The 26,923-nt window shown below is 36.7% G+C and overlaps 1 protein-coding gene across 3 annotated transcripts in view; it reads right to left on the bottom strand.

The window, feature by feature from the left end:
- Positions 1–26,923, bottom strand: part of CSPP1 (centrosome and spindle pole associated protein 1) — a 61,962-nt gene that overhangs the window by 30,121 nt on the left and 4,918 nt on the right. For 2 of the 3 annotated variants that reach the window (XM_086465146.1, XM_086465147.1), the window contains exons 5-17: positions 24,945–25,025; positions 21,735–21,836; positions 17,767–18,212; positions 13,946–14,041; positions 13,216–13,298; positions 11,326–11,419; positions 10,298–10,355; positions 8,246–8,260; positions 7,151–7,323; positions 6,065–6,183; positions 4,624–4,702; positions 4,146–4,266; positions 2,091–2,238 (exon numbers count right to left, since the gene is read on the bottom strand). In XM_086465146.1, the coding sequence (XP_086321272.1) occupies positions 2,091–2,238; positions 4,146–4,266; positions 4,624–4,702; positions 6,065–6,183; positions 7,151–7,323; positions 8,246–8,260; positions 10,298–10,355; positions 11,326–11,419; positions 13,216–13,298; positions 13,946–14,041; positions 17,767–18,212; positions 21,735–21,836; positions 24,945–25,025 (1,615 nt within the window). The remainder of the gene's footprint in view (positions 1–2,090; positions 2,239–4,145; positions 4,267–4,623; positions 4,703–6,064; positions 6,184–7,150; positions 7,324–8,245; positions 8,261–10,297; positions 10,356–11,325; positions 11,420–13,215; positions 13,299–13,945; positions 14,042–17,766; positions 18,213–21,734; positions 21,837–24,944; positions 25,026–26,923) is intronic. The other variant, XM_086465148.1, reaches the window with a different exon arrangement.

Raw genomic sequence — 26,923 nt, 5'->3', positions numbered from 1 at the left:
GGAAAGGGGACTCCACAACCCCCTGGGCAGCCTGTTCCAGTGCTCTGTCACTCTCGGAGTAAAGAAGTTTTTCCTCATGTTCAGGTGGAAATTCCCGTGCTCCAGCTTGTGCCCATTGCCCCTTGTCCTGTCACTGGGCACCATGGAAAAGAGCCTGGCTCCATCCTCTTGACACCCACCCTTCAGATATTTATAAGCATTGATAAGGTCCCCTCTCAGTCTTCTCTTCTCCAGGCTAAGCAGACCCAGGTCTCTCAGCCTTTCCTCATAGGAGAGATGCTCCAGTCCCCTCATCACCTTGGTAGCCCTCTGCTGGACTCTCTTCAGTAGTTCCCTGTCCCTCTTGAATTGGGGGGCCCAGAACTGGACATAGTGCTCCAGATGTGGCCTCACCAGGGCAGAGTAGACGGGGAGGAGAACCTCCCTCAACCTGCTGGCCACACTCTTCTTAGTGCACCCCAGGATACCATTGGCCTTCTTGGTCACAAGAGCACATTGCTGGCTCACGGGTAACTTATGTCTACCAGGATTCCCAGGTCCTTCTCCATAGAGCTGCTCTCCAGCAGGTCAGCCCCTAACCTGTACTGGTGCATGGGGTTATTCCTCCCCAGGTGCAGGACCCTACACTTGTCCTTATTGAACCTCATTAGGTTCCTCCCCGCCCAGCTCTCCAGCCTGTCCAGGTCTCGTTGAATGGCAGCACAGCCTGCTGGTGTGTCAGCCACTCCTCCCACTTTTGTATCGTCAGCAAACTTGCTGAGGGTACACTCTGTCCCTTCATCCAGGTCACTGATGAGTACATTGAACAAGACTGGACCCAGTACTGACCCTGGGGAACACCACTAGCTACATTTTCCTTTGACCCACTCTACTCACACCATCGTAAAGCCTGAGAAAAGTAGCCAAACACTTAAATGTAGTGCCTAAAGTTAGTTAGTGTGAACACCTCTGTCTGCTCTGGGGATAAACACAAGCTTGGATCCTCAACACAAGCTTCTAAACTTATTATTTGGGTACACAATCTTCAAAAAGCATTTAAACTTTACCCCCTACCCTCAAACTACACTCTGAGTTTAGCTATATGTCAACTCAGGTGTCATGAAACTGAAACTAATTGTCTCTATATAAACTGCTATCCAGTAAGTGTTCCATGCTTTGAAAAGTCTCATATTTTATTACCAGAAGACATATTTTAAAAATCTAATTAGAACTCAACTTCATATTCCAGTAAGAAGACATTTTTTCCAATTAGAAATCAATAGTTATAAAATTGTAAGGCTTGCTCACTCAGATGCTAAAGGCAAGAATGAAGAGAGCTAGCACAGGCCAAGATTTTTTAAATATACATATCTAATTCTGCCTATTGAGTACTATTTTTATTTTAGAGAAAATATTCCTGTAGTGTTCACTAGGAACCAGGATCAGGAATTTGAGTTTTAATCTTACATCTATCTCTGATTTACTGGAGAGACAGATGAACAAATTGCCCACATCATAGCTATCTCCCAGCTCACTACTACCATCTTGTATAAAACAGCACTTGGAAAAAAAACACTACTGCTGACTGCTATTTATATAGCCATTTACAAGCAGTGTTACTTCAGGACATTTAAACATCCCACTTAGCTTTACATATTTATTCGAATATGCTTTCATATTCCATGTCACAAGCAGAGCTTTCTAAGCTTAGAAATTGCTTGAAAAAAGAAAAACAATTAAAAACGCTGTTCCTGGAAAATGTTTAAATAAAAGTCTTCACAAAAGACTTTAGCACATTTGTGTTGCAGTTGATTCTAACAGCTTGTTTTCCCCCTTCTCCCTTTACTATTGCATTGTGTCTTCACTTATAGTTGACATACCCTGCGTTTCCCATTTTGTTCAAATTGTACTCATTGAACAATTCTACAGAAATCAAAATAATTACTCACTTAAATATTCCTAGAGCGCATCTACTTGAAACAAGTACATCTATTTGTCAATAAAGCGCTACCAGTGTTACAAAACAAGGAACAGCATATCTGAATAGAGCCCTTGCAAAAGCAAGAAAACATCCATCTTGAAAAGACAAGCCATAATTTTGGCAAACATACTTATCAGATTTCCTTTTGCATCTCTGAGGGGAGCACCACCACCACCTTTTCCCCAGGGGTTGTAATTCCTCATTTCTGCTTCTAACTTGGCTTCATAGCGTTCCTTCTCCTCTCTCTCTTGTCTGCGCCGTTCCTCCCTCTCTCTTATCTAAAAACAAACAAATCAAAGTCAGTTGCATAAAAATATCACATTAAGTATAATTTTAATAAAAAGTTAACAGAGCAAGCTGAATGCTATCATTATCCATTCCCCCATCTATATCAAACCAACTGCAAACATTTCACTGCCCATACTGCAGACTGCATTGAATATCACTGTCAAAACGTGCATGTCCAGCTGTGCATAACCAGAGAAACATACAAATACACATTATAAGACTTCCAAGTTCCAGAAATGGTCACATCTGACACTTGCAGTAGATCAAAAATCCCATATGTTTGGATCTTTGATACAGAAGTTCATACTGGCTGAAAATGAAACAGGCAAAATTCTACAATTTCGCAAATACTAAATATACTACAGCGCTCACTTCTCTCAATCTGGTATATGTTGTTCAATTAAAACTGAGACTAGAGATGACATGAGATAAAGAAAGACTCCTGACAATAAATGCCTTAATAGAATGCTACACAATTCTACAACCATTCATTAAATAGCTTTCTGCAGCAATACATGATGATGCACGCAAATAACGCAAACTGTTCATATGGTTTGTTCTTCCTTTTCTTCAAATCAGGTTAAATTTATATAACTAAGTCTCCTAATAACTTTATGTAGCATTTATAAAGAGAACAGCTGTTCAAAAAAGTCCATCCACTCAGAGCTTTTAAAACATCAGCTACTATTTATGTAGCTGAAATATATCAATGTATTTTTCTCAAGTTTGTTTCTTCTGTGCATTAGATAAACATTTCCCTTTATCAAGTAGTCAGACAATTTCACAAGCAGTATGAGTCAACACAAAGATGCATCTAGCCCCTTCAACTGTTTACAAAGATGGCCAGTCAGGCTTGTCTATAGGGCAAAAAAAGCAGAATACATTCTGTTCGCTTTCAGCCATAAACAGTGTAACAGCTTTGAAAAACTGTATCACGGCACGTTCATTAGACCTTTATGCCAAATTGAGCAGTCTCTCATATGGCAAGATAAAATTTACTTCTTAAGAAGATAGTGAGAAAATGTCTTCAGAGAAGCATTAGTGCTATACCAGACACTACTCCTAAATGTTTATTTTATTCTTAGTTTGACCTTGATTGGCAGCCTCTCCTTTATCCCTATGTACAATCATAATTGAAACTAGAATATTTTATAGCAATTATTTACCTCCATTGAAGAAATACATAAAGAAGAATAAGATAAGAAAAAGTTAGCGCCACTAAACTGGGTTCTAGCAAAATCTCTTCTGAAACAACATGTCTTATCAGGTCAAATACATTTTATAAAGAAACTCCCACAAGGTGCAGCAGCGAAAGGTCATGAAAATGAGTAGGGGACTAGGACATCTACTGGAAGACAGGAGACAAGAAACTTTTCAGCTTCCTTTTTGATAGACTAGACAAGAGATAAGACATCACCTACGAACACTGGAAGTAAACATTAGGGAAGCTTTTCAATTAGTGTATTATATGAAGAAATGATTGAAATTAGAGTGTTCCTAATAATTATAGCAATAGTGTTCAAAAGCAATCTTTCAATAGGAGTATCAGAGCAATACAACCCACTGCTTTTAAGATGCAGGTTCTTATGTTTATGAAAACAATTATATAAAACTCCATGCCTGGAACTAATCTGTCTGTTTGCTGTCAGTCTTAACATTCTCTCTGCCTCTGACAAAAAAAAAAAAAAAAAAAAAATTGAAGAGCTTACTGTCTACCTGAAGAGCTAAAATGAGCTAAAGCAGGGTCAGAGAAATGGGAGGAAGGAAGTGATGAAGGGAGGAAGAGTTAAAGCTTTTTACTTGTGAACTAAATAAATATGTTTGAAAGACTACTACAGTTACAACCATCATATGTTAAAAAGTAAAAGAAAGTGTCAGAAGCTTTATCACTCAGTACCTGCTGTTGTAATTCTTGTTGATAAGATAATGTTGCCTCTTTGGAAGGCTTTGTTTTTTCTTCAGAAATTACTCCTATGCTTCTTTGTCTGTCTCCTGTATTCCTCTGTCCAATGTTACTTCTGAATTAGAAAACCACACATATAAAAAGGAAAACATCATAGGGTCCAGAGGGGAGGGAATTAATTAAATGAATAAATAATCCCTGCCTGAAATATTTAAGAACTATTGTTTTCCACAGCCTGGAAGCATGTAATCTCAAACATTTTCATAAATCCATTAAAAAAAAAAAAAAAAAAAAAAAAAAAAAAAAAAAAAAAGGGAGTTCACCAAATTATTGTTTAGATAGAAATTCTTAATTAGAAGTCTGAAGAGTTGTCTTTAACACCGTTTATCTCAAAGGCATATCCATTGTCAGCAAAATACTCCCAACATGAAGAGGGTATCAATACAGATAAATACAAACAAATAATACTTACACAGATTGCTCTACTGGGGCTTGGCCTAAAGGAGGATCCAGAATAGGTGTGGGTTGCATTCCCATCATACCTGTACCATCTACACAGTAAAAAAAAAAAAATACTGTTTTAAATTCTAAATGCTCAGATACAAACATTTTTCATTACTGCTCAAACCCTGTAACTACAGAATTACAAACAGGACTCTCAACTACTATAACAAACTAAGCTAATCCTTAATGGCCTCTAAAGCAAGACATACAATGCCAAGGTACAAATCCATTTCTTAAATTCAACTAAATCCCTTTTAAATGTACAAGTGTCTTCATTAACATAATCTACAACGAACTAACAAAAAGAAATAACCCACTTAACGTAACACAATTTCACACTTTCAAATTTTAAGCACTAGCAATATTCCAGTTTGTGAAAACAAGCTTTAAGACAACCTAACTCTCATATGTGAATTTTAAGTATTAAATACCCTAAACTGTAAGCCGTTCTACCCTAGAGGTCATACTGATACAAGGGGAAAAAAAAACAAAACACAACAACACCACCCCAAACAACAAAACATATATAAAAAAAACAAAAACAAAACAACACACACACACAAAACAAACTCCCAAAAAACTTCAAAACTTCTGAGAGTTAAAACTGTGGTCTGAAAATAAGATTACAAGGAAAAGGTAAAAAACACACCTGGAACTTAAAAATCTTTCAAATCATAAGTGATTACATTTCAAGTTAGGGAGTAATTTATACTAGAGAAAAAAAAAATCTAAAATATTTTGCTATTAAATCTCTAGTATTTCTGAAATTATCCAGTGAATACAAATCTCATTCAAATCAACCAGTAAAAGACTTATTACTGTAAGGTTTTTCTTCTCCTTTATTTTAACTTTTTAAAAGTATTTATGTTTTTTCCTCTAAAAAAGGAAAGAAAAGAAAAAACCAAACACACAATCTAGTCCCTCCCCGCACACACAGTCGTTTCACTCATGAAATCATCATGAGGCAGTCAACAGATAAAAAAAAAAGGAGTTCTTAAAATAAAAAGTTTGATTACTTCATACAGTTCCTTTAAAAACATTTAAAATTATATCTGAAACTGTAACAACTAAACTTGTAATCAATTATAATATGGATTTAAGCAATTTTGGAAAATAATGTTTTGATTATCAAAACTATAATGAAAATTATCTGGGAGGAGTAATGGCTAAGTAGCTGAGATTAGGGCTTGTTCAAGCAATGAACAAGATTTCTGGGAGCCATAGCCCCTTCTGCAGTTGGAGACAATTACTTCATTCAAAACCAGTGTTGAAAAAAAGCCTGTTTTCATTCAGTACACATCTAAGAAAGCGGTTTAAATTGCTGTTACTAATTCTACACTATTCATCACTAAACTAGATTAAAAGCAGTCACCTGAATCACTCTAATCCACCTAAAATCATCAACTTACAATATGCAAGATTGGGATCCAAAGGATTCCTAACCCCATAAAAGTAATATGCGTCATCATAAGGCGTTCTATAGTTGTCTGTCAAAAGTGGTGGTGGAGGCGGTGGCATTGGTGCAAGTCTTAGAGAAAAAAGGAACACAATTTTTTGTTTTGTTGTACAACTGAAAAGAGATTATCAAAAGAAGAAAGAAAGGGAAAAGAGAGAGAGAGAGAGAAAGAGAATTCACTGTAGGAAAATTCAAGATTAAGCTGAGCCCAAGACCTCTCATTAGTGCCATGCAGGAATAAGATACAATAAGCCCCAATAGGGAATTAACCTTCCCTTAGGGAGTACTACATGAACACAGACTATTCCAGAGATCTAAAGAACATAAAACAAGCATGCTTTCTTTAACTGGTTCAGTTAATGATACTTACTGGTTAACTCAGTAACAGTAAATAAAACAAGCCAAGGATTAGTCTCTGGTCAAAGGGCAAGTGGCACAGCACAGCTTCAGCCACATGCCTGAAGCTCCTTCTCTCTTCCTAAACAGTTTAGTCTCAGTCACAGCATCTAGTGGAAGCTGAGATCGATTAATTGGTAAGGGCCTAACTCATGGCATACCAGCCTTCCAACACTATGGACACTGCTAGGCATGGGCCTAAGCACCCTTGCAAATGGTTCAGTACCACAGGCACGGGCATCGTTTCTACAGTAGGACCCTTATTCTACACAGACATAGAATCATAAGGTTGGAACAGACCTCTGAGATCATCAAGTCCAGCTGTCGACCTAATACCACCACGCCCACTAAACCATGTCCTGAAGTGCCATATCTACAGGTTTTTTGACATCCACTAAGAGAAAGCTGTCTTCACAGATAATCCAGCCTCTCCCGATTTTTCAAATTAGACTTTTAATGTCTATTTCTTCACAGTTTATTTCAGTGCAAAGTAGTTTAGTTTTCTGTTAATTGTCAAAGTATTATTTTGACCTTGATCAGTTCCTTGGAAGACTGATAGGACCACCGAGTTCCACCTTAGCAGCAATAACATGCTTAACAACAATCTTAATTAATACACAAAATTAACGTGATGGTGAAGCACCTGGGAGCTACTATTTCACCAAGAGTGCTTGCTAGCCCCCTGTGAAAGTCTTCATTCACTGGAGAGGCTGAAGGGACAGGCACTGGAGTTTGGAAAGCCACCCTAGGCCTTTCAGGAGGTACTTTCTCTTCAGAAGCTCTCGCTGTCAAGCCAAACTGCTTCAATCTATTTGGCTGAAGGGGAAAACAAAAATAATAGAGAGAGAAAAAAAGAAACCAAAACAGTTACCTTGTTATTACTAATATTCTGAACCTCCATCCAGCTTGCATTAAACACTTCACTGGGTCCCAACTAGCTGTTTAAATTTCCAGTAATTGCATTTTTTTCTCCCAAGGAATCACTGGAAATCAATACTACAAATAAATCTAGCATGTTTATCACAGATTTATAAAAACCAACCTCTGTGGCAGGTTTCAGGAAGTATATGGTTCTAGTTATTGTCCAGAAAAAATATTTCCACAGTTGTCTATAGGCCAGGTTACCTACAGCTGCCAGTTTCCTACACAGACAGTATTCTCATATTATGTCTAAGAAAAATTTCTGAAATCCCTCCCTGCTGCCCCAAGGTGAAAATAGCTCATAATCAGTAAAAACTAAAAACAAGCACATACTAAGACTTTTTCCAATAAACAATTCCTTGCAATACCAATATTTTATTTTTTAAGTTCCTTTGATCTTCTTAAATTTTTCAGCCACAACAACTACAAAATTTTGGGGGTTTTCTTTTTAAAATAAAAGTATCAAATGTTTATTGGTAACTGGCAGCCTCAGAAAAAAGTCAAAGGAAACATGCAAATAACGCGAAGGCATGCAGGTCAGTTAGTTTCAGAACTATTCTATCACACCCAGAAAGCCCTTACACCAGCTGCCATGCTTAAGTATTTTAATGTTTGTTTAAATGAGTCAATACAATAGAAGACCAAAAAAAATTCATGCATTGTCTAAGTAAAACAGATTTTGTTTCTGAATTTACTAGTTCTAACATTGTAGTGCTTCAATTAACGTGCAAAGTAACACCAGCAACCAGCTATTCTATAAAAGCAAACCATATACCCTACAATATAGAAGTATTTCAGCAAAATATTAAATGTTTACCTCCTCCTCACTTAGCTGCAAGACAGTATATACAAGGCATTTAGTACTCACCAGTCACAAACGACAGCATTAAGGTTAAAATTCTCAAAATCTACTAGACATGAATATTTGTTTATAACATTTAACATCACATTTCTATATGTTAATATGAAATTAGATACGAGCTACAGCAAGAGAAAATTATAAAGCAGCCTACAGACTTTTTTGGTAACTTGTCTTTTCAAATCCAGTGTCTTGTGCAGGAAAACATTTAAAACAGCCTTTCTTACTAGCAAGTTTAACATGAACTGCTCCCCAAGTGCCCCAGATTTCAGCTCTGTAGCTAATTTCAGATGTGACTATGGTACTCAGTTCATCATGGGGATCATTTTATTTTAAACAAGCAGTATGTACCACAGTTTACATTTCTAGATCCTTAATCAGGCATTGCTATTTAACCAACCTGTAATTAATCAAGAAATCCACCTAATTACAATATCTCCCCAAGAGGCAATTTAAAGCTAACAGTGACTGATGCTTAATGAATGTAGCAATTCTCCTTAATTGAAGGCTTTCAGCTAAATTAATGGTTTTAAAACACTATACATGCCCTGGACTTGCTCTGGATATAATTTTGTTTCTACAACAGGCACTTTTCAGTCTCTGACCGAGATACTTACGGTATATAGAGTGCTGCAGCACAGCATGCTTCTGCCTGGTCAGCTTTGATTAGACAAAACTGTTTACACTGCCCTTACAGCCCGCTGTGCCTCTGCTCAGTTTTCCCTCTTTTCCTGCCTTGCTCCCAGCTGTACACTCCATCCCTCCCCCTTTCACCATCTGAATCCCTGATCAACCAACTGACCTCTCTAAGGCAACTAAAGCAGCAAAAAAAGATTCCCGTTTTGGCCAGCTAACCAAGCTGAATCCGTTCACAAAAGTGATCAAATGGGCATCACAGATCCTTGAAGCAGAGAGGGCAGGAACATGCAGCCAGACCACTTGTCAGTGTTCTCCCTCCCCATTTAGGAGTAAGAATTTTTATTCAGCTTCATTGCTTATCTACACACATTCTCAGTCTCCTGCCTCATGTGCTGACTAACAGCATCTTACAGCTATTCACTCCTCTTCATTTTCTAGAAAATAAGAGCACCTTTCACATCTGCTCAACTCTCCAGAAATGGCACAAGTTTCTTTCTGTGTTGTAGCCTCCTTCAAAAACCAGCACCATTGATCATTTAAACTGGTAACCAGTTAAATTAAAAGCCAGTTTACTCTTGCTTGAGAAAGTTACCCATCCTGTATCTCCAACAGCAGATCTCTAATGCACCCAAGATGCAATGGCTTTCTGCACTCAGCAAACACACATGCAAATCAGACTAGTTCTGTGACAACCAGCCTGCTACTAAATTTACTAGTGCTGGCAATCTACTCCTTCACATACGCTAATCAAAGTACAACAATCACCTTACTGAGGAAATGGAGACAGTAGTAACTCTTCATTAAGTCTTACAAGCAACACATTAAACATCTTGCTGCTTACAAAATCCTGTAAAAATGCTTGTAATCCTGAACACTACAATTGATAGTTTAAAAAAAAATTACAAATCTGAAATTGAAAATTGCTACAGTGAAATCAACTCAGCTGCAAAACAACTGGTTTGGAGGTTTTTTTATTTGGAAAAGAATAAAAACGTTCTGCAGCATACTTTACATTCCCAAAGAAAGGTTATTAATGTGTGCATGTACAGCCTATCACTGGACACTAAGTACTTTTTTTCTGTGATACCCACTGCTTGTACAAAATTTCCACTTGGTCACAGCAAAAGAAAATGTTCAATAACTTCTGTGAAAATATTTTCCTCTTAAGCTGAAAGCGTGTGTAATAAGCTACAGCTTTATCACCCTTAACTTCAATTTTATTCTATGCTAATGCACAATTAGAAAAAACCCACATTTATTACGCTATAAAAGCCCTACAGAGTTTTGTGACAGAGCAACCAGAGTGTATATGTAATAAAAAAGAAGTCTATATAGGTAAGGAAAAAAAAAAAAAAAATCCAAGTTCCTTACATTCTTTTCTGGGTCTTGAGCTCCAGAAGCAGCAACTGAGAGCTCAAGTTCCTTCTCACTGTTTTTGTTTTAAAAAAGAAAAAAAAAAAAAAAACAGGATCAAATCAGAAAGCAGTAACAACCATATACTCATTCTTTCAAAGCACAGACCTCAACTCTGCAGTTAAAATAAACAAAAATACAGGGTAACAGAAGACATGATTCCACTTGATTTCTTCTGAGTCAGGGAAGAAGGGTACTGCATATTATTTGTAAAGAAACAGAACTCTCAAGAAGTATCTGGCTATTGTTTATTTCACCGTATAAAAATCCAACTACCATAAAAGGACAAACCACTACATTGCTTTTTACTACAACCTTTCAGAACATTTCTTAAAAAATTATCTTTATTAACATTACAGCAAGAAGTTTGTAATAAACATTGTAATGAATGATTCAAAAGTACAGCAGTAAGTAGTATATTGTAATTCCAACAGCTCAGGCCTGTTTAGCATGTACAACTTTTCATCACAGTGAATCCATCAACAGTAACTTAATTCCTTATCCCTTATCACAGTGTGTTTTAATGTATCCATACTATCATTCAGCAGACAGCTACTAATAGGTAAGCAAGAAATTTGTATTTTATTATTCTGCATAAGTCAGATGGTCAACTGCTTTGAAAGTGAAAGACTACCTTCCTAAATTGGAGGGCAAAATAAGATTAATTTTCAACTCTGCAAAGTAATTAGACACTTCCCTACCAGCAAAAAAGATAACTTCAGTTAGAGCTTGTTTACCTTAAGAACCTGAAAAACATTTTTAAAAAATAATAATAAAAAAATCTGGTTATTTCTTTGTTCCATTGAAAGCTGGTGAATTTGTTTATTAAAAACAAAAGCTCTCATGCCAAGGAGTTTAATTAGATGCAATACTACCTAGCTAGCTAGAATTCCTTAGTTGTGAAAATTATTCTTACCACACCGAATTCACTAAATTCCTTTATATTTCAGCCATTATCTTTTAAAAATATAGTAACTTTCCATTACCGTCTCTTATTTCGCTGTTGCTCAGCCATCTGTTCTATAAGTTCTTGCCTGTATTTCTCTTTTTTCCTTTGGAGAAGTTCTGGGTTCTGACCACCTAATGGAAATGAGCACACATTCGTGTAAATGCCCCACAAAACACACAAAAGGTACTGGACAAAAACAGTGCTCTTCAGTCAATTTAAAATATGAAACACAGCAGAGCATACGATCTGGGAATGTGCATGAGAATATTGGATCTTTACTGACAAAAATAAAACCTAGTTTTAATATGCAGTTTGTTTGAAGTATGATGATCAAGACTACTAAAATACTCATTTTCCTAGTTTGCCTGGGTTTCTATAGTCAGGAAGCTGCATATTTCAAAGCCATGTGAAACAACAGCAACTAAAAAAGTTACTAAAATTTTGTATTTTTTTTTCCCCCCTAATGCTCAACTAAGGAAGATACACTACGGTACTCTACTCCAAAATTACGAGACACTGCTCTGGATAAAAATGTAAGTTAAAACTGAAGACCCACAGGAAGGAAAGCAAATTGCTCCACTTTTAGCATGGTTTCCATGACTACTAAGAATTAGCAAAGTATTAGCAGATATGTATATGTAAAAGAAAAGAGTGCTAACATTTCATATGGATTTTAAGGAACCCAAAAAACTTCCAACCTGTGATGGTTCCCCCACAGTAAGCGTGGAGTCCTCTATTATTTTAAAAACAAAACAAAAACCCATCATCATCACTTTCTGTATAGTGTGACTATCAGACATTAGGAGTCCTAACATATTTCCATACACAAACCCACTATGGGTCTCCAGTGAAGCAGAACTGAACCACAAAGTGAAGGAAGTTGCAAAGAAACTGAAACAAACACACACACAAAAAAAACAAAACAAAACAAAACAAGAACAACAACAAAAACCCATGATGCACAACTGACTGAATTTTTTATTCAACTACTGTGCTGGGACTGTAAAGTGACCAAAATGTGCAAGATAACCTCATGGTTTGCGATTTTTTGGGGGAGTCCAAAATCACTTCTCATTTCAAAAATTTCAAGTTTTAATACACTTAACCTTTATACAACGTAGTTAACAATATTCTTCTCCTAGCCAGGACCGCCAGGAACACAAATTCACGACTTTGTGTACTCAAGTTACTACAAATGAGATGACTGAGCAGATCAGAGAGACTGACCATTACAACACCATTGTTTTAATGCTGCCTTTAAACAGTTCCAAAAAAACTGACCTGCCACATATAGCACTGAAGACCAGGTAAGTTCAAACGTAAAAATAAATAGGAGTTATTCTGACAACTGTTAGTCAATTTTTCCACAAATCAGCTAGCTGATCTTCAAAGGCTCTCATCTGAAGAACTACTACAGTTGTTTTATTCTTGCCTTATAGTTTTCTGACTTTAGCTAGGAAGACTATGCTTTCAACAGTATTTCTCTCTTTGTCGCTACATTTAAGCAGTAAGAAATGATCCGAATCATTTGTTCTTGCAGAAGGTTGTGAACACTACCATATCCCATATTTCTGCAATTAAAATTCAATACCAAGTCATCTCTTTGACGATACTGAGGTTAATATTTCTCCTATATGTCATTTCATTAAAAAAACTTCAGAATCTATCTGGGCCTTAAACTGTTAATGAAATCTAAGAAGAAACTTGGGCTCTTCAAAATTAATTAGAAAGCACTGTTACATTAAGGGGGAAAAGGAACATGTTTCCTTTTTTTATTTTTCTCTATGTAAATAATATTTATTTACCGGTCTTGGGGACAACCTGCACAGAGAAAAAACTTTTTTCTAGTTTTTAATTATTCCCAAAGAAAAATAAAATATGCAAAGAAAGGCAAACTCAGAGTCATCAGTTAGGTTTTTATACATACCAAGAACAAGGCCTGTTGCATATGGCATTTCAGCTGCAGACTTGGCCTGTTCATTAGCTGAAGAACTAATTTGTACCTGATTTCTGACAAAGACAAAAGAGAAAACGGAAAGATCAAACTCAAGAGTTTACCTGCAGTCTGCGTGAAACATAATAGATGCAGTTACATCACTATGTGATACATTCATGACAAACAGCCTTCCTAAAATCCGATGAGGTATCATAAGCAAAAGAAGAAACTGCCTGGTAAAAAGGCATTTCTCACAGTTCTCATTTGCCTGCCATTTCTGAAGGCATCAGAAACACTGACTCAGCTGAGCACTTCAACAATGTTGACAGACCAAGTAGTGCCAGTCAAGAGTTTATATATAGGCTTTACAAATGTTCTGCTTCTGCCTCATCCACTTAGATCACTTCAGGACTTGCAAAACCAAGACAAGAGGAAATAAAAAGGAATTTTAAAACTACTATGAAAAAAGGATTTCATGTTATTCTGATCATTAAAAGTCTTCAGTGGGAAAATGGGTTATCTATTGTTTCAAAAAGGAAACTGGCATACAAAGTTCCCTAGCGGTTCTCAAAGGAACCACATTTTTCTTGTTCTACTATAACCTAACTGCAGGAAAAACTATCGGCCATTTCAGACAACATATCAGGGATTTCAGATAAACAATTTCCTCTCACCATGATTTTGTAGTGCAATTATAAGAAAAATACACTGCACACCACACCTAGAATTCCTTGAGATCTGCTGCATATGTGCCCTCTCCTTTAATTCATCTTCATAATCTGCAGGTAGATCTCTTACTATTCCATCCAGATAGGGCCTTAAAGAAATAGAAAATATTCAGCTATGCTTGTCTAAAAACATCCAACCTGAAATGGAAGGTCCAGCACTTCCATGCAAATGTATCCTCAGCCTGGTTCCACATGACAGCAGAACCAGTTCTGAAAATATCACACAAAGTTTCTAGAAATAATTCACTTTGCTAGGATCATCAAGGCAGCGCTCTCTGCAGTTTCTATTGCCAAGCCTGCTTTCATGCAACCTTTATCTATTGAGCCTGGTTAAGAGTTTTGAGAGCTGAAGAGCATTCAGCATTCACACTGCATTCCTTGAAACAGATCTCACTACCCTTAATCCTCAGGAGCCAACAAAGTCTACAACAGATTTCAGCACACAGCTGTTGGGCAAGTCTGGTGAAACAGTTAATTCAGATATGAAAAACCATCTTTAATGACAACCTCCCTCTCACTATGCACCTGATACCATTTAAAACAGAGAGGTGACTTCTGATCAAGATAAAAGACAGGTAAAATTGTGAACACAAAAATTCAGGAATGAAAATTTGAATCATCTACATATAAAGTAATATAATTGAAACTTCAAATAATTCCAAAGATGCCAAAAAAACGTATGGACACAAGGGAGCTTTTCCTGAAGAGATGTGGGGTAGCTGGATTTACAGGCTTTTCCTGTCTTGCAAATTAACTACTCTTTAATGAGGATTTCAAATTATCTTGATAAAAATAAGTATTCAATGAAAAATAAAGTTGTCAATAGATGCTAACAAAGTTATATATTTTCCAGAGCTGGACAGAGCCATGGACTTCCTATTAAGGAAGCCAAAAAAAATACTACATAAACATAGAAAAAATACCACATCTTATTCTCTTATGTAAAAAGACGCACAGCTCTGCCCCTCTCTGTAATTTAAGTAAAAGCCAATAACCAAAGGCAAAAGGATGCAAGCAGATTATTAACATTTATTTGGCATCTTAACAACTCAGAACAACATGAAAGAACAATATCCATCCTCTTGGCATAACATGATCTTCTCTCATGGTCAAGACCGTCTTTTTGATAATGATCAACTTCCTGCTTAGAAGGCTGGCCATGCAAGACTGAAACACAGTCTGGAAATAGAAAGCCTAGTCCATAGTGTGATGAAAAGATGCAGGGAGGAAGCAAAGAAACAAACCCTGGCATTCAAGGGGCAATCTTTTTTTGTAAAAAGCAGCAAGCTTAGCATGGCAGTCCCAGACATGTTGGCCCAATTCAATCAAGAAACTGTTCTATCCTATTTATAGGACAGACCTGGCTGCTGGAGCTGGACTAAAGCATTCCTCTCAAGAACCAAAACATTTTGCGCTTCCTTTCACCTTCCTGTCACCATTTCTGTTTGTGAAACATGCCACAGTCCTTGTGCCTCCATCAAAACAGAATTCTTTCTGAAAAGTCCCGTTACAAACACCTGCCTCTCCAAAGTAATAAAGCCCATTTAAAAAACAAAAACTTTTGTTCAGTTAAATAAAAATATTCCTCCTTATGAATTTAGATTCTGTCATGAATCAAATGTGTTCTGGAAAAGCTGACTTTTCCTGAAATGTAGAAAAAAATTGCTAACTCTTCAGAAGCTGAGCTGTCAGTAACTAATAGATGCTTCTCCTTCTTGAAGAGAGACTGAATATAGTTCATAAAAGGTTAAGCAGAGCTCCTTGTGAAGGAGAAAAAAAGTACTAGATTACAAAGCACATTTAATTTAAAAAAAAAAGTAAAGTAATTTTCAATAAAAATTCACCAAAGCAGAAAATGCACACCAAAACACTCAAAAATTAATGTTATGTACAAATTTAAGTTCAGGAAATTCAGGTGATAGTCCAGCAACTTCTTTTAAGAAGATGCACCAAGTCTACCAATAACAAAGATAAGACTATCTTCTGTACCTTCTTTTAAAAAGAAAACTGGAACTAAAACTGTTTTGGAGGCCTCTCCAAATAAGCAATGAATTGCCTAGTGATATATTGATGACACAGATTTATATCAGCACCATCAGTGGTTTCTGGAATAACTAAGAACTAGTATACTTCAAGCACTATCCTTGCTGATATTTTACACACATAATTCTGTATATATTCTTTAAGAAACAAAGTAAATCCTCAAACTTTACATAACGGTCATCACTATTTAAATATTAGAATCTGTGACCAATTGCATTAGACAGTGGCAAACAGCTACCCAGTGAAAGGAGGACATCCCTCCTTCTGGGTGGTAATTAACACAGAAGATTAACATTGCTGTTAGTCTCAAAAATAAGGACATTTCAGTTATCTTTGTTAGACCAAGTCAAGCTTCTGATATTTTACTTTCTGAAAAGTTGTAGGACAAGACGACCCTACATTAAAACTTCCTTTATTCATTCCTACCAATATTACACTACAGGATGGAACAATTTTCGTATTTCACATTCTCTTCTCCGATTTCCATTCAGCAAAAAATGGGCAATCCTTTTCCTGCTATCTATTTAACCACTGTTTCCATTCGCTAGACTTTTTCAGAAACATTGTATGAATAAGCACATGCTTTTAGAAACACATCCGAATTTAGCCTGAAACTCTGAAATAAGCTATTTATTTAGTCCGCATCTCCCAAATGCTTCCAGACATTTCATTTTCTCCATAATTACTTAACTCTTTTATGATTTTTTTTTTTAAAGGCTGCAAAAGAATACCAAAAGCTATTTTTGTAGAGAAGTTATTTTAACTCTATTGGCATTTGAAACTGGAAAAGCATGATTTCGTTCAACTTAGAAAATGCTTCTGCAGTATTTTAGAGCATTTTAAGCTTTGTTTTTCCCCAGGTATTAATCTGCAGCACTAGCCAGAAAATTATGCCAAAATTTACAAACAACTCAAAAGATCCAGTCCACAAGCAATTAACAATGAAACTTGATTGTAATATTTAACGCTGTTGAGAGTGGTACAATTGGTCTTCTGTTTTTTCCAGAAGTGTTAGTTCTAGAAAAAAAGGTGGTTATTTTGCCTAACAAGGGAAAGCCAGTGGTGTTTCCTTCACTGGAACAACCGTAGGAAAATAATTCTAGCACCAGGCTTTAAAAAAAAAAAAAAAACACCACAAAAAAAAAACCCAAAAAGCCACACACCTACAACACTCATGTTCCCAAGATCTGTAGAGTGAACAAATGAACACCCTTAGAGCACCTCTTTAAAAATCTATTTAGAAGAAACTTTACTGCTTTATTTCATTTGAGTTTAGCTGTATAAAACACATCCGTTTCAAGTTTGGTATTATTTCACACCACAACCCATCTGTTTCTGAAAGCAATCAGTTCTTGCACTGGAATAACCGAAGGTGGCCAGACTGCCAAACCCTGAATGATTGGGAAGGTTATGGGGGTTTTATTTTCTTTTAAATGACTGAGTCAGAAAACATTAACAATTTATGACAAAGTAACCAAACAGATTTATCAGTTAACACAGTAAGGACTATTTAATAACAAACAGTACATAATCAGTTTTCCTCCTGAATGATTCATCTAAAACACCCTGTGCTCCCCAGTGTATGATGTATAGTCTTAGGTACTGGTCCAATTTTAAAATATTTTTTCTAAAAATTATTGCAAAGCTCCTTTTTAAAGTAAGTATAAAAATCCTGCTTTCACATGGGAATCTTGTCTAATTTTCAGTGAGAGCAAACCATGGCTGTCAACAAGCACTACAGAAGTAAAGGAGAAAACAGAATTAAGAATACCTTTCAGCATAAGAAACACGGGGAAGTTTTCTGTCGTAAGCACTTTCACATCTCAATCTAGGGTCTACTTCTTCACTTATCTCAGTATCATAGTCCATTCTGTAGTATCTTCTACCCAAATCATGATCCTCATCAAGTCCATGATGCTTCCTAATAGGAATTACAGATTGGCTAGCAAATCCACGATGTCTTCTATTGGGAACATCCAAATCTTCATCAAGTCTTTTATTTAATAGTCGACTTCTTAATTCAACCTCATCATCTAACCCATGATACCTGTCTTCCTCCAGCCATCTCTTATTTAGCAGCTCTTCATAAGCTTCTGTAGAAGTAAAGGCATCCTTCTTGGGAGGTTCTGCACCTGTATTACAGGACTGTACTTCTGTACGTAGTTCTGGCTGGAGCCTGGTAACAGCAGTAGGTTTTTTATTCCTGTCCATCTCATTCTGTTTAATTAAAAAAAAATTAAAACATCTGAATATGAACAAATTGCACTGAGCAAAAACTTGGGATTTGTATTTCTTCAAACAATCCCTAAACAGGTATTGGAGAAAAGGTAGGAGGTGAGCAAGAAAAACTTCAAGGAGGGCTTAAAAGCTAGGAATTATTTTCTTTTTCTTGAGGGAAAAAAAAAAAAAGCACTCTTCCTGTTATCTAATGTTTTTCAGAAGAATACCTATCAGTCCTGGATGGGCCTTTTAAAAACTCCAATTTGATGTTCAGAGGTGCAAAGAATCAAAACACACTGAACTTTATACCTTATCAAGAGACTAGATGTCTTTATTCTATCCATATTCAGGCAAGTCTGTAATACTTCTTACCTATGAGCACAACCTTTTAACCTGACAATTTATTAATCTAGTTCTTAGCTCCCCAGGAGATGTCACTATGAGAAAGGCTCGCGTAGTGGATTAACTACCCTATGACACACTGGACCAGTGTTCAATGCACAGTTCTAGTAAACCACATGGTTTTGGATAAATTCTGTAGTATTTTTGTGCACTAGTCTTTCATCTGTGGAACGAGGCTAACAGTAACTCCTTCTCTACAAAATGTAATGAAAAATAAAGATGTAAATGACACCAAACTGGGAAGAGGGATCAATATACTAGAGAGTATGACTGCCACTCAGAAGGGTCTTGACAAACTGGAGAAATATGCTGACAAAAAGCTCACTAAATTCAACAAATTTAAATGCAAAATTCTGCATCTGAGACAGAGTAATGCCATGCACCAGTACAGGCTGGGCACTGACTGTCCAGAAAGCAGTTTTGCAGAAAAAGGCCTTGTGTCATCACCCTGGCAGTGATGACAGCCAACCACCCCCTGGGCTGCATTAGCAAGAGTGTCATCAGCAGGTCAAGGGAAACGACCCTTCTCCTGAACTCAGTATTTATTAATTATTCAGGTTCTAGTGTAGTGTGCCCAGTTTCACCCTTTCCCCATGGATACTGAGAATTCTTTCACTTTCTCTGAACTGGAGAAAGTGCAGAGGATGGCTACTGAGATGGTTAAGGCACTTGACCATCCAGTAAAGGAGAAGCTGACAGAGCTGGGTTTGTTCAGCCTGGAAAAAGAAGGTTAAGGACGGTATGTATGGGGGCAGGAGGAACTAGTAATTGCAGTCTCTAACGGGTAGATACAGAGATGCCAGAATCATGGTTTTCAAAGAACCAATGGTCACAAGTTGCAGCAAAGGAAATTCCAATGGGATATGGATGTAAGGAAGTTCAGATCAAGCAGTTAAAGCAGTGGAACAGGTTGCCCAGAGGAACTGCGGGTTCTCCATCCTTTCAAAACTCAACCAGATAAGGCCTGACCAACTTGATCCAACTGTGAAGTTAACCCTGCTCTGAGCAGGGTATTAAACTATATGACTTCCAGAGGTCCCTTAAGTTTAGCCTAGGATTATCTAAATCATTGGATCAAAACAAACTTTTGAGGTCACATATGTTAATCATGAGACCCATTCATTTGACTGTCACTGCAAGTCAAACATCCCTCAGAGATGAAAGAACCTCAACAAATCCTCATCAGGTTTTTTTCCTGTTTGTTCTTTTATGACAGCAAAATTGTTTCTACACAAGAATAATAAAAATATAGTGTAAAGGTCCAACCAGATGACAAACAAAGCAGAAAGAAAAAAACCCTTGACTGTCTAAATAGATTTGATTAGGTAAGTCAGCTGAGGAAACATAAATGCCCAAGTATGTAGAAAAATCTTTAGAGATTTATAGACTCAGTTACACAAACACAAGCTAACACATTTTTGCCACATATTTCCTAGGGATCACTGTTGTGTAGTGGTCCAACTCTTGAAGAAGTCAAGAAGAATCAGATATTGAATCCCAACATGTAAACAATGCCTGAATCATGCCTTATAGCTGTCTTCAGATATTAAAACAGTTTTCAACTCTATCACACTCAAATACACTTGGAGGAAAAGATCCTTCTCATAAGAAAACAATGTTTCTGGAGACAAACAAGAAACATTCTTCTAGATAGAACTCACAAATACATGGGTATTTGCACTTGCTGACTGCTGTAAGAAAGACAATAAACTTCAGCTGTTGTGAGTACAAATACAAGCCCCTTCATAGAACGGCCTAGTGCTCACACTACTGTATGCTTAAGAACTTCCATACTCAAAGTGGAAGGCCTTCTTAAAACAAACCTGCATTAGATGAGAGTTCCAAACTATTGCATCCATCGCTAAACTAAGGCAACAATATTTTAAAAAGAGAATTTACCCAGTCTCCACAAGATTTTACAATTAACAAGCAGTAGAGGCTTTCTTAGAACAATATATTGTTTCCAAATCGCTGAAACAAAAGGCCTCACAAAAATGCCAGTTAGATCTAAAAATCCCCTGTTGAGTGTCATACTGGTATTGGTTGGGATAGAGTTAAATATCTCCATAGTACATGTTTTTATGTGATGAAAACAGTGTTGATAACAGAGAGATATTTCAGCTATAGCTTAGCAGTGCTCACACAGCATCAAGGCCTTTTCTGCTCCTCACCCCCCAGCAAGGAAGCTGCGGATGCACAAGGAGCTGGGAGGGGACACAGCTAGGACAGCTGACCCCAGCTGACCAACAGCATATCCCTTACTATGTGACACACTCGGCATATAAAGCTGGCCGAAGAAGAAGGAAGGGTGTGGATGTTCAGGGTTATGGCACTTGTCTTCCCAGGTAACCGTTACGCATGACGGACCCCTGCTTTCCTGGAGGTGGCTGAACACCTGCCTGCCAATCGGAAGTGGTGAATGAATTCCTTGTTTGGCTTTGCTTGTGCCTGCAGCTTTTGCTTTACCTATTAAATTGTCTTTAACTCAATCTACAAGTTCTCTCACTTTCACCTTTCTGATTCTGCCCCCCACCTTCACACAGGGAGGGGCAGAGAGCAAGTGAGCAGCTGCATGGTGCTTAGCTGCCTACCACCATAGAAATCAGAGGCCTCAGCTCAGAATCTTAGTTCAATTATGCATGTGTTTAGCTCCCTTTCAGTAACAAAGACTCTTTTTTTTTTTTTGATTTGCAAATACCCAGCACCATATATTGGACAACTGTCAGCACTTGCCTTGCTTTCTCATGAACTGGACACAAACTGAGGAAAAAGCATCTACAAATAAAAGCTAAGGAACACTGTGTGGTGCTCAGTATTTTGTGCAAAGAGACAGCTTTTTTTGCCACCACTTCTATCACTGTTAACAATTCACGGACTTGCTTCAGACACACAGAAGAATGAAAGCATCCTTCTACCAGGGAGACATGACTGAAGTAAGAATCAAGAACTGTAGCGTACCACTTATAACCAGGACTTGCTAGATATATTAATAAAACTGTGGCCTAACTGAGCAACACTGCTTATTTTGTCTTACTTTGTATGTCTTAGACAATGATAAAACAGTTGACAAGATTATTTATGTTCTTCTTTGTATCAGCTTCAGTAAAACTGTATTACCTCTGTGTTTTTCTTCCCTAATTTCCTCAGCCTTTCATTCCATTCTTCTTTATCTCTGAGATATTGATTGTAATCCTTGTTTCTTTCAAGCCGTAGTTTCTCCTAAAACAGGCATTTAAAAGGGCATCATAATTTTGCACTTCTGAGTAGCTTTCAACTTCAAAATGAAACGTTGCATACTGCATTTCTATGAATACATGCAAGCTGTGTGTTTGCCCTCTCCCTTCTTTGTGATGTACAAGTAGGGCTTGAATTGCTTTGAGGTTTTTGTTCTCTCTCAAACATACTACTTTCTCTTCATCTGAAATCTGCAAGTAGAAGTCAGCTTCTTGGGCATTCAGTCCAGTCCCCAGTAACACTTCTGTATATCCAGTTCCATCTTAAAATCAGTCAGATTTCCTCCTGCTAAATCTGTTCCAAAGTCTCACTCCTCTGACAACTAGAAATCACCTTCTAATCTCCAATCTGAATGTATTTACAGATGATTTTTAAACGTACAATTTTTTTTACATTAAGGTTAGTTGCGACTTGCCCCACTCATAATTAAAAGAAGACAGCAAACCCATGTATGGACAAGATGTGTCAGCTATAGCTTAGGATATAACTTGACCTGTCAAATTCAAACACACAGTTAAGCCAACAGCAAAATGAGTCAAGAGCGCAAAGAATGCCAGGAAAACCGAGAAAAACATGCTCTATCCACCTTGTCCTAGCTGCTTTTGCAAGGTGACAACATTTATAACCAGCTTGCTCAGGTCTAAAATAAGCAGGAATTGTACATCAATAGCCTAATAATATAACATGAAATACATAAGTTTCCAGGAAAAGCAAACTCCAATTTGATTATTTCCTGATATTAGTACCTTATGGTTAAGGCATGGGGCATCTCTTATAGTATCTCATTCCAACCATTATATAAAGGGAAAAAAAAAAAAAACCAAAACATTACAAATCATGCTTTTAGCCACTGCAGTATTTTCCAATAAAAAAAACCAAAAGGTATTGAAATATCTGAATGTTATATATATTTACTTTCCCATTAACAAATTTCAAACAAAAATAACTTATACCTCAATCACCATAGAAATACCAGCTTAGTAATAGTTTTGCAAACGAGACCAATGCTGCGCAAAATTGTGAGGTTTTTTTCCAGAATTTGTGTCTACAGCTTTTCTGACAGTGACGTTACAAAACCTGCAGACAGCTATGAAAGCTGCCTGAGGGATATTTTCCAAAGCTGAGAAAACTAGCATTGTCTTTAACAGGTAGCAAAACACTCAGCAGAAGATTCAATATGCTGTGTGGCCATACATTTTCCCTAATAGAGGAAAGCAAAATGCAAATGTTGACCTCTAATCATTATCTGTCCAGAGGCTAACTGTTTAGCAAGGCACAGTGTGACATCTTCTGGCAGCTTTTAGGTTCCACAATAGCAATAAATGAGTAAAAAGGATACAATGCACTTGTACAGAAAAATCTCAGCTAAGTTTGAGCTGCTATGATATAAACCCATCAATGATTAGACATGTTCCCAGTTCAGATAAGTCTTTAATTTCCACAGAATTAATGAAAGATACTTTATCTTTCACTGTTTCAGCACACATCTCACAAGGGTTAACGCAATGCCCACGAGAACTTGAAGCTAACAAAGTTAGCACAAGTGCATGCTGTCTCTGAGAAGTCCACTCCCCTTACTGGGCATTTCATTCTTGCTTCCTCCCTTTTTTTAACACTAGTATAATCTAGAGCTTGGGGCTTTTTCATAACAGCAATTTTCACTTATGAGTTCTCACCTGGTTCCTCATGAAATATAGCCAAACATTACCAGCAGCAGAAGAGAGGCAGAAAGCATAAGTAAGCAAAGCAAGGGCAAGACCAAGACCAAGACATTCCATCGCAGAAGTCTTGTGCCAGATTACAGTGACAGCATAGGCCCATACACAGAGCAACAATGCAACTCCAAGGCAACATAGGCTAAAAAACCAAAACCAAATAAAAACTCCAAGAGTGCAACAGTCCAGTCCTCCTCCAGCAACACCATTTCTCTTTCTACCTTGCATCTCCACTGGGGTTTGATCCATCCTACCAACCAACCAGTGGCGTTTGTTAAGTCAGCAAGAATATTTGCTAAATTACAATGTTTCTGCTGATTCAACTTCCTGGATCAATTCATAAGCAAACACAAGAAACTAATTGGGAATATAAGGCCAACAGTGTGAGGGCAGGAGGAGAGGTGACCCCGTAAGCCTGACTGAGGTTTTCACAGAATCGTACCATGCATCAGAAATATGTATCAGAGGTTAAGAAAATCCACAAATGCATGTTGCACCTTCATATTCTAACCTCTGTGAACCTCCAAGAGTACAGAGACTGTTATGGCTGGTATCTTTCTCCAACATATGAAAGTAAGACCATAAACTGATAAGAAAACTCAGGGAGACCAAAGGGGCTAAATGCAGAGAAAGAATGTGTATGCCTTTCACAAAACACATTAGTATCTGTACTCTCAAAGAAAGACTGGAAATTGGGAAGATTCCTATATTAACAGCAGGCAATACGTGAAATAGCAGATCAGCTTTTATTTAGATTCCTGGATTTAGCTGTAAAAAAAAAAAAAAAAAAAAAAAAAAATCACACGAGGATAAGCAGGTAGGTCAAGCATACACAAAGACAAACCAAATTGCATCCAGCAGAAAGTACACTTCCTTTAGTTCTGACAAACTGATGAATATCGCTGTAGAAACAACTACAATCAAATATTTTTAAAATTATCCCCAGGCTGCAGTAATAAGAGTAATAAATTAGAAAAGTGTATATATATATAATTATAGGAAAACCAATGTTCTTTATTAGATCAATTATTTATTGCTGAACAAAACCCAAGCACAACCACTAGAAGCTTTTGAACACACCAAGCATGAATCAGAAGTAGCAAACCTCAAATGAGTGTCAGTATAGAATTACACATCTAATTATCTAAAAATTAAGACTACAGGTAACCTAGGATTAAAAATTTAGTATCAACAACAAACTTCAAAGACTACTTTTCTGGAAATCATTCTAATGACCACCTCCAAAAATTTTATTTGTAAACAGTGTAAAAAAACCCAACCAAACAAAAAATCTTAAGGAAATAATTTTTACACAACAGCTTAAACATCCAGATTCATTTTTAAGTTACACACCACTTAATTTCCGCCAGATATTTACCTTGGCAGATCTTCTCTCATCAATAGGAAGAGACAATCCCTGAGTATATGGATCTACTTCACCAGTAGTCAGATAATTTTTCTACATTAAAAAAAAAATTCATTCAGTATATTTTAAAATACCAAATCTTACTTGCTAGATAGTTTCTAGGAATTGTATTTCCTGAAATAAATCTGATCAATGTAATGAAATAGAGACTGAGGACAACCTTCATGTTTTGAAAATGTAGGATGTTCTTGGAACACATAAATAAAGTGAAGTCAAGGAATGCGGAAAGTAATGGGCTTTGTCAAGCTTTAAGCTTGAGTTTGAACGGTTCTTCCCCGTTACACTATTTCAAGGTTTACATAAGTTAGTCTCCGTATATTAAAAAAAATATTTTTATTCAAAATACTCCACCATTGCTCAATTCTCCAGTAAACAAGTAGCATAAGCACAAACATCCGCACAAGCATAAGAGGAATTTTCCAAGACACTACCTTATTTAAGATGAAAAATTGCTTTTTCTAACTGCAGAAAACGTATGTCTACCTCTTATTTTAACAGAAGGAATCCATGCTAACACTCTGCATCTCAACACTACTGTTTTCTTCAACCGCAGTCCCTGAACTTTTCAGGATTATAACCCATCACCAACTCTTGTAATTCCTTACAGACCATCAGTCACTTTCAGAACAGAGCTCTCCACTGAAAGCACTGTGTTGTTGCTCCATACTGGTCCCTGGGCCACCGCTTGGAAACTGGGCAGTGCAGCAAGTTGAAGTATCAGCGTTTCAAATCAAACACCAATGCTGGAACAGCTCCTTAGCTTCCAGGTCTAATGTCATCTTCACACATCATTCATTTACTAAAAGCATCCCCAGGCCATTCTCAGTCAATCACCTACATTTTATAAATCCAATTATCTTTAATAAAAAGATCATCTATTTGTGATAAGGGGAATGGGTTAGATACAGTATTTCACTAGCATTGGTTCCTTCCATTATCTATGTCAATGTAGCTTAAAAGCTTGGAGGCACGTCAACAGGTAAGAGCACTACCTGTTCCAGTACAAACCCACAACATTATCAATTATATTGCACAACTACACATTAAAAGATTTAAGGTATTTAACAACCATGCAAATATTCAAGCACTGAGACAACTAAATTAATATGGAGAACCAAGATATTTTTACTAGAAAAAGTAAATAAATTGTAATCCTCATGATTAAGTAATCCTTTTCACACTTTGAACACATCTGTAGAGGTTATCTCTGATCTTAAAAAGGTATTTGCCAAAAATCAGAAGCTGATATGGAAACTGCATTCTCTACCTAAGCGAGACTGAACAAGTTATTAACCAAAATATTATTGCTATGAGAGCTGCTAAAAGATGCACTATCTTTTTATGTGGTGAAAAGAAATGAGAGATTGTTACCCTATCTCTTCCTCAGGCTTTACAAGCTTAACATAGTTAACATGTACTACATTAAAAAAAAAAACAAACACTCATAAACCTAGATTTGTAAAACTGAAATTCAATTGAGAATAAAACTAGCAGTTAATGTACAAATTAAATCATTCGAGTACTTCAGCAAGAATTATGAAACATTAAGTTTTAACACAATCTAACTTTGAAAATAATCTGAAGTTTAAGACTAAACAAGAAGCAACAATTATATAAGCATCATTTTGGTTAGAGGTTAAGAAGCCCATTAATTCTGCTGTTGCAATCATTCTTCAGGAATTCTAGTGTATGCTAATATAGTTAATTTGTATCATATGCATGTTATTGAAAGCCTCAAAGAACAGAAGGGTGTGCTTCTACCATATTACCTCCCAGTCCTCTACTGAAGTTGCTTAATTTGAACAACCTGGATGAACAGCGTTAAATTTGAGAAGTATATATACATGACAGTATAATGATATTAATAATTAAAAATTACTGTAATTGAACAAAGCTTGTAAAAATGTGCCCCTGATTTTTTTTTTTTTTTC

The sequence above is a fragment of the Leptosomus discolor genome, chromosome 5 (assembly GCF_034619465.1).
Source record: "Leptosomus discolor isolate bLepDis1 chromosome 5, bLepDis1.hap2, whole genome shotgun sequence".
Classification (NCBI taxonomy): domain Eukaryota; kingdom Metazoa; phylum Chordata; class Aves; order Leptosomiformes; family Leptosomidae; genus Leptosomus; species Leptosomus discolor.
Note: the sequence above shows the minus strand (reverse complement) of the source record. Positions and strands in the feature narration are given on the sequence as shown.